Raw genomic sequence first — 9,176 nt, 5'->3', positions numbered from 1 at the left:
TGAAAACAAAAAACCTAATGAAAAAAGCCACGTTGTATCAAAAAAATTACCACGTTTCTATTTTGAAAAAAAAAATCCTACATTCTGTAAAAAAAACTACCCTAGCCGCCCCCCTTTTTTTTTCAAATTCAAATTCAAAAAAAAAAAAAAAACCTTAACACGAGATTTGAATTCCACTCCCACATTTTACTCCTAACAAATTGCTTGAATTCCACTCTCCCAAGTTTTACTCCTAAGAAACTGCTTTACTATCATATTTAAAAAATTTAACTTCTCTTTAACTTCTTTTGCTTATCCAGTTTTTATTTTATTTTATTTAAGTTTCATGTTATATCCTCCTTCCTTTTCATCTTCTTCTTCTCCTGGAAATATCAAAAAAAAAAAAAAAAAAACCGGAATAGAATATTACTGCACTGAAATAACAAAAGACTTGATTGCTTGACTTCCAAGATTATCCAGATAAGTATATAAGCAAATATTCTTCTTTTACTTATCCTTTTTTTAGTTTTCTATTTCTTACATTCAATTGCTGCTTTAAAATATTGTATTTGTTTTTGCTCTCAAGGTGTCTTCTTTTGACTTACATTCATTGTTATCCAATTTTTAATGCCCCGGGTTGCAACCATTGTCATATAGAATCTAAGGTGAGTAGAGTTGCTTTTTTATGCATGCTGTAATAAATTTATTTTAGAATTTTTTTGAACAAAAATTTAAATGGATTTGATCTCAATTACAAACCAAGCAAGACCATGTGTGGTGCTGTTAGCAAACCATGGAACCCAATGTGCAGAGCATTCCTCAAAATCCCATTAATTCTTTGATTTCATAAGAAAATCAATGGAACTCAATGGATGGTTGTGCCACTCGATCATTCCTTTGCTTGCACAATTTATTTGGTTTTATTTCGGATTGAACATTTGCATCTTTGCCCTCTACTCTACAACACCATTTTGTGCTTTGTGTGGAGCCCATTGGTCTTACCAATTTTTTTTTCTTGCAGATATTATGTACATGTGCAAAAAAATGAGGATATTAGCAAGATGGGAGAACAATTGACTGCCCTGGCTTTGGATTAATGAGAGATATACTTTTTTTCAAGTAAATATTATGTATTGTAAGTAGCTAACTTTTTTTTTGATACCATTTATTCGTCTTATTGAGAAACTACCTTTTGATTGTGGACTTAGTAAAGGGCACAAAAAAAAATTCGAAATCATTTTGTTTACATTTTACTAACGGAATGGCATATACCGTTTTGTTTGATTATTTTCTTTCTTTCATTTTATAATTCTTTTCATTTTTTATGTTGCATTATATTCTTGATTTTTTTTTTTTATTATTCCCTTCTTCTTTTTTCATTTGATAGTGCAAGTTAGCTAGGAGTGATATAGATAATTCTGAGTATATTTTAGTAACCATTAAATTTGATTATCTAAACATTTTAGTAGGGAGATCGTGAAAAAGAAAAATATAAGGCGGATCAAAATTTTAGTAACAAATAAATTTTATGAAGCTTTAAAAAAAAAAAAAAATTCTAGACAAAATGACTACAAACATATCAAAAGGAAAAACATTTTAGATGGGTTTGTGGAAGATATGTAACAACAGTGTAGGAAGCCCACACATATTGTAGGAGAAGTTTCATGAGAACCTCTCATAAGATAAACATTTAGAAGGCTTAATAAAAGATGTTGAATCATAATCTTCTTTGTCATACACTATCATATATATATGGTTTATGGATGAAATTTTTAGAAAACATTTTTATTATCCAGACATTGTTTACTTTATGAGATCCTTATATATTGTGGCCATGACATTGAAAAAAAATATAAGTTTCAAACGTGACTAAAAAAAAGTAACCGGAAATTTAACCAATAAAAATAGAAGATTAACCACACCCATAATGTAGAACCATTCAATTTGACTTATGTCCTACAAATTTGAACTCTAACTCTAATTATATTAATGTTTCAAAAATTAATCAATTAACAAATTTTGTGTTCATTTTTTGGAGCTTGCCTCATGACACTTATGGTTGTATTAGTAGTTTGCAATGCGTAATATTATTGGACAAATGCATAAACCTAAAATTGGGATGAATAAAAAATTATGACACTACACCAAAAAAAAAAGCCTCATTGTATACACGTAAGGGCTCTTTTTGAATCACACAATATTTTTCCATTGAATTTGTATTTTCCTTTCATCATGGTCACGCATAGGAGTTTTCAAGTAAAGTGGTTGGCTATTAAATAGTTTTAGTAGCATTAATTTTAACTAATTTCATAAATTCATGTTAAGTTATTTGTGATATTTTGTTAAAAAAAATACTAGCCTCTGAGTACAAGCGTGAGACTCTTCTATTTTTTGAGTAAAATTTAATAATTTGCATTCATTATAATTTGAGATTATTATATTTTCTAATCACAAAAAAAAAAATCTAGGGGTGTGATGAGTATTATGCATTTGTGGGTGAAATAATTTTTTCATCACACCCCTAGATCTTTTTGTGATTGGAAAATATAATAATATCAAATTATAATAAATGCTCTAAATTAACTTTTACCCAAAAAATAGAAAAGCCTCTGAGCACGCGCGTATTTTATTGTTCTCCTAAATTGTACACAATTGTAATACATTTTTCTTCTAAAAAAATAACAATAATAAATTTTTTATTTGCATGAATAATATATATATTTTTACTCTTTTCATGCAAGTATTAAATAAAAAAATTACATCTACAATATTTTTACAATAAATTTTAAGTAATAAGTTGTCTTGATTACTAGTAATCGATATTAACAACTTACTACCTACAAATTTGTTTTATAAATATTATGAAAATGTAATAAATATAATAAATCTTTAATTTTCCCTATTTTATTTATTTATTTATTTTTTAATCCACTCCAAAATTGAAAGGGCGAAACAAAAAAACCTAAAGGGCCACCACCACCAAAGTGAAATCCTAAAATTAGGGTTTAGTTAAAATAGACAACGGAAAACAATCAAAATTCTCATTTTTATTATTATACACAGTGAACGCTGATTGCTGATTGTAGTTTGTAGCCAGAGATTTACAAGACACAAACAAAAAATGGCGAAATCATCAACCGCAAAGCTCTTCTTTCTCTCCTCACTCTCATCGTCGTTCCGTCTTCGCTACCTCACCACCACAACCACCACCACAAGAACTAGTCTCAGCCTCACTTGCAGTCGTAACATTACTACTCGTGCTTCCAAGAGTAACAAAAAGAAGCAGAAAGCGAAAGTAGTAGTAACTGCAGCAGCGAAGAATTCAGTGGCGGTGAAGGAGAAGAGGAGGACTCGCTCTGACAAAGCTTTGGATGAACACGCAATCCAAAGCTACGTTGGTGTCGGTGACGGTGACAATGGCGCCGCCGCGCCGCATATACCTGTGATGCTTGGCGAAGTAGTCGACGTTTTCTCCTCCAAACCCCTCCGCTCTTTCGTCGATTGTACCGTCGGCGCCGCCGGTCACTCCTCCGCTGTTAGTCTTTTCTTTCCTTTCCTACAATTTCAGAGAGTTCAAAATTACTTACTGCTACTTCAAATTTTTTTTTTTTTTTTTTTTTTCTAGTTAGTTTCAACATTATGGTATTATTATTAGCTCATTTTCACTTGGAATTGAATATAGTCCACACTTCCTGTCTTATTTTCTTCCCCCTTTGTGAATTGTGATGAAGTTGTTTGATATTATCTGGAAAATGTCTTTACTGGCTAGTTATTGTGCTTGGTCTTGCCACTGAACATTTTCTGAGAGTTATTTTTTCTGATCTCATAATTTCTATCTATGTTCCAAGTTGCTCCTGCCAAATTCTTGTGATTCTAATCTATAATTACTTATTGGAAGCAACAGATAATTCAAGCCCATCCAGAATTGAATCTCTATTTTGGCATGGATGTTGATCCTGTGGCTTATGAGAAGGCTAGAGCTCGAATTGATGCCATCTTGAATGGTGATTCTTGTCATCCAACTTCTGACCTCAAAACACATACCGTTTTGAAGAATTTTAGGCATATCAAATCTGTGCTTAGCGAGGTTGATAAGAAACTGTTAGACACTGGAGTTGATGGCATCTTAATGGACTTGGGAATGTCATCCATGCAGGTTTGTGTTAATTGCATTTGTTGGTTCTTAACTATAGATGACTTGGTGTGCGTGTGTGTGTGTGAGAAGCTTCATGTATCACATTGGATTTTATTTTTTCTCTCATCTTTATCAAATGTAAAATTTTCATATATCTTTGAGGTTTGGGAAAACTGGGGTGATAGATTAATGTATTGTAACGGTTCCTTTTTCTTCTTCTTCTTTTATTTTTATTTTTATTTTTATTTTTTTTAATAAAGCAGCAACAGTTTGCTTTTCTTTTTATTTCATCATAGTTAATTAGTGCCAGTCTTCTACAATTAAGATTGGCAGTTTTGTACTCTGATCTTTGCTTGGGGGGAAGTCTAATTCCTCTATTTACATTTTACATAATATTATTCTGTTTTGAATGCCTTCTTTTTCAAACAGGTGAATGATCCTGAAAGAGGGTTCAGTGTACTTGGTAATGGACCTCTTGATATGCGAATGGATCCTCAGGTAACAATAAGGCTTTCCCCAGATTTTTTTTTTTTTTTTCACTTTGTTATATTCAGCTGATAGGCCTCAAAGAAGTTTAGTGATGTACAATCAAAACAATTAATGCATTAATGAAAACAAGAAAATACCAATAGTTGAATTTACTCTTTATTTATTTATATATTTTTTTGATGAAATCATCAAATTGAAATTACTCCTTCAGACTAAAAAGGTAGAACTAGGATTAGTGTCAGCAATATTTCAACTTTATTTGTATCAAGTACAAGTGGGTTTTTCATTACCTGGCATTTTGACAGCTAGCACTTGCAAGGGGAGGAGGTGCTCGATGAGCAACAGCTCATTGGCCTTAGATTTAAGTAGTGTTACAGGTTGAAAAAGAGGATAAAGATAACATGGAAATAATAGATTTAAGAAATGAAATCTAAAGTGTAAGTAGTGGGTTTAAGCTTTCCAACAACTTGTAAATAATTGTCATCCTATCAATGCCCTTGAGGTCTCTTTAGTCTTTAGGTCTAAAGTGCTGATTTTAATGCAGAGAAGATACATATATTTTTTTTATATTCATTGTCTGATATGTAAGAGTGAAATTTGGTTATTATTATTTATGTAAGTGGGATTTGTTAATGAATTAAATCACAAATGGTGAGAAAGGATATAACTTTCCAGCTGAGATCTAGTAGTTAGAGAGTAAGTTATTTTGCTTTTCAAATAGCCTCCTTGTGAGTAGTAATAGTAGGTAGATAATAAGTTATTTTGCTTTCCAAACAGTGAGAAGTAGTAGTTAAATAGTAAGTCATTTGTGAGATCTAGTAGTTGTAGTAGTAGTAGTAGTAAGTTATCTGCTTAAGTGAAATGAAACAAGTTTCAGGAATAACAATAACTAGTTGCAAACCCATGCGATGCGTGAGAATAGATAATTATATTTTAGTTATGGTATAATATATAATTAATTTGTTCACTAAAATTTGTGGAAAATAATTTGTTCACCCAAAAAATTAATGAATTTCTAAAAATATTTTTCATTTATCTATCTCAAAAAAAAATCATCATTTTGTTATTTAGATTTTTTATTGTTGATATTTTCATTTTTTAGGTAGTCCATATTTTGATAAATTATGTTATTGTGTGTTATATTTTCCTAATTTGTTTTTCCTGTACAACTAAACTGTTTGCGTTTCAAATATATTATTCAAAATTTTCATTTTCTTAAAAAATATTATTATATTTATAATTTTTCTTATTGTGAGTAGCTTCCAACTATTGATTTGGTTTTGTTTACTAATATAGATACATGAGATTGGAATTGCATATTTCTTAGACATTCCAAAGAGATTTTACCATATTATAATTTTAATATTTAAAATAATATGCAGGAAAAAGGTAGACCTTATGTCTATAATTGAACACTGTACCTATCGAAATGAAAGAAAATAATTTGTATAACAACATAAAGAGAATGTGATCTAAGAAGTGTTTTTTTTTGGACTACCAAATCATATTAACCCGAAATTGTATCATAAAAAAACACAATAATTCATCAACCTAAAGCATAGTTGCCAAAAAAAACAAATATATATATATATATATATATATATATATATAGAGAGAGAGAGAGAGAGAGAGAGAGAGAGAGAGAGAGAATAATCACCTTTTTTAGAGAGAGAAATAGAAAATAAAATGAGAAGAAGAAGCATCAAAATAAAAATATAGTCATAAGTCTAACCAAATAATCCAAGTCATGCTATATTATAGAATAACACTACATTCTTATAAACTATCCTTATATGCAATAGAATAGCATTTAACAATCATAGCAAAAAAAAAAGGATAATAACTTATAAAATAAATAAAAAAACCAAACTTCATCAACCCAAAATAAAATTCTAAAGAACACATAAATTCATCAATCTAAAGTAGAGATACAAAAATAAAAAATTCACACAAAAACAAAACATGAGAGAGAGAGAGAGAGAGAGAGAGAGAGTAATTACCTTTTTCATGTGAGAAAATATGTATAGAATGGGAGAGAGAATTACATATTTTATACATATAGATGAAGAGTGACATAAAGGTTGAGAGTAGTGGAGAGATGAAAAAGGGAAATTATGATTGGAAGTAGTGGAGAGAAATGAGAAATAGGTAGATGATATGGCTGTTGATGTGGCTTAACAGGAGCTTAGTAACAATAAATGTTACACTTAACAAAGAAGAAAGGATCAGGGTGCATGATGCCATTTAACATCTGAAATACAAAGAAGAAAGTCAGGAAGCTGATGCCAAGAAGATAGGACAATAAAAGGGGAAGAGTTGGGGAGCCTCAAGGTTTTATTATGTTATAGTGAACAATGTGACTAATGATGATGTCTGAAATGGGTTTGTCTGGTGAGAAAAGCAGGAGTATTGACACAAGAAACAGATACATAAATCCATTAACAAACTAATACAATTCTTGGATTACATGGCACCAGAAAGCATTATGCTAAGCCTACAATTTTGTTCCACATACTGCATGCAGACACCTCAATTATGGGTTGAGAAAAAAAATTTCTGATCTTTTTTACCTTTTTCCTCCCTTAAAAATGCTTAGATGTGTAGAGTTCCGTACCACTGTCTTCCATACTAGAATTCCCATGAACAGTTTCTGCTTTCCTTTTCAATATACATGTTTTTTTTTTCCCACTCTAGGCATTGTCTTGGTGTAAGTTGATATCATTGCTTGTTGGGGGAATGAGTGAATTGGTCTATTTGTTCCTATGTTTGCTCACTAAGTAATGATTTTAAATTTGTGTTTAATTAACTGATTGGAACAGGCCTATGACAGGCAAGTCTGAGAGCAGAAGACATTTTAAATTCTTGGCCAGATACTGAAGTGGGACGGATATTGCGGGAATATGGGGAGGAAAGCAACTGGCGCTCTCTTCAGAATAAAATTGTTAAAGCCCGATTACATGGTGGGTTGCATACAACTGGCGAAGTAGCATATCTTATTCGGAATGCAACTCCTGGGACTAGAGGTAGTTTTCTTACCCTTCTTCCATAGTGGTTTTCTTTTGACTTTGCCTTCTATATCCATTCTAAATATATGGTACCTTTACTTGAAACACTCAGGTAATGTGCCTACTGTGCACCTTGCCCCATATCTCTATCTATAACTAGGGGATTCAAAAACTCTCCCCGCTAACAATGGGAAAAGCATTTAAGTCAATATTTAAATTCAATTGCTACAGGAGGGAGGCAAGGTTGGATAAAGACAGCAACCAGGGTGTTTCAAGCTCTGAGGATAGCTGTGAACGACGAACTTAAGACGCTGGAGGATTCGCTCTATTCTTGTTTTGATTGCCTCGCACCTGGTGGTAGGCTTGCTGTCATCTCTTTCCACAGTTTGGAGGACAGAATTGTAAAACAAACATTTCTTGACATCATTAACAGCAATGAGGATGATGGGGGTGAAGAAGGGAGACAGAGAAGTGAATTGAGAAAGATCAGAAATGACAATGGTGAAAATGAACCATGGATTAAACAAATGATACAGGGCTATAGTGGAACAATCCTCACAAAGAGACCAATAACACCATCGGAGGAGGAAGAGAGATTGAACCGCCGGTGTAGAAGTGCTAAGCTCAGGGTGATTCAGAAGGTTGAAAGAGACTAATGTTGGTTGGAACTCCGGATTCCCCAAGCTCATTTTTTGTTGTTGAACATTTTATAAATCTGTATCTCTGATGTTCTACCCCATTGTTGATTTATCATTATTTAATTGAAAGTTCAGAAGTAATAGGTAAGTGCTGGTTTTTTGAATTCCTGTACTACCCAATTATTGATCTGATGATTGTGATCAACAAAAATGATATCATGGGAATTGGACTGTTAATGCTTTTACTGGAGCCAGAATCTGTGTTAAATATTAAAATGAAATAGAAAAAGCATTGTACACCCCTTCGGAAAAAATTAGCCGATATCTTGCGCGATGCACAATGTATTTTTAAAAAATTTGTAAGAAATTATCCTATTCATCAAATGCTATTATTGTTAGTCATGACTAATTTACAAAGTTTGTTAGTAAAGTTAAATTCAAACTAAACCTATTTCCTACCCATTTTTTCGATTCCAATGCTGGGTATTCTTTGTTATGTAGCGTTCTGTAATGAATTGTAAGAAAGGAAAGGAGACATACATTTTACAATGTTTAAGAAATCATAGACTTCAACATAAAAGATAAAAAGTATTTATTACCTTCCATGTCAATGTTTAATAAAAATAAAGTACCCCCATAAATCTTTCAAATCTTTCATCCATGTGGAGATATGAATTTCATGTTTGTTACAAAATGAACACAATTTAGTCAATAAAGAATCCCATTAATCATGCAATTGTTGCTTAGATACTTTGACAAGTGTAATAGCATTTACTGTATCTTTTAATTTTTTTTTTTGCTAAGTTATTGACAACTCAATTGTGATCTTCAAAATATTTTTTATTCAGTGCAAAGCAAAGACAAATTCAAAAGATAGAATTAACTTCATAATAGATTGAGCTTTAACTTTTTGGCTGTAGAGGCCATTTT

At 31.4% G+C, this 9,176-nt stretch overlaps 1 protein-coding gene across 1 annotated transcript; it reads left to right on the top strand.

Moving 5' to 3' along the window:
• Positions 1-2,988: 2,988 nt before the first annotated feature.
• LOC142611792 (uncharacterized) lies at positions 2,989-8,635 on the top strand. Its single transcript, XM_075783937.1, has 5 exons — positions 2,989-3,514; positions 3,884-4,135; positions 4,544-4,612; positions 7,434-7,626; positions 7,840-8,635. Exons 1-5 carry the CDS (start codon positions 3,101-3,103, stop codon positions 8,262-8,264), a joined length of 1,353 nt encoding a protein of 450 aa, XP_075640052.1. The 5' UTR covers positions 2,989-3,100; the 3' UTR covers positions 8,265-8,635.
• The last annotated feature ends 541 nt before the right edge of the window (positions 8,636-9,176 follow it).

This window comes from Castanea sativa, chromosome 10 (assembly GCF_040712315.1).
Source record: "Castanea sativa cultivar Marrone di Chiusa Pesio chromosome 10, ASM4071231v1".
Lineage (NCBI taxonomy): Eukaryota > Viridiplantae > Streptophyta > Magnoliopsida > Fagales > Fagaceae > Castanea > Castanea sativa.
Note: the sequence above shows the minus strand (reverse complement) of the source record. Positions and strands in the feature narration are given on the sequence as shown.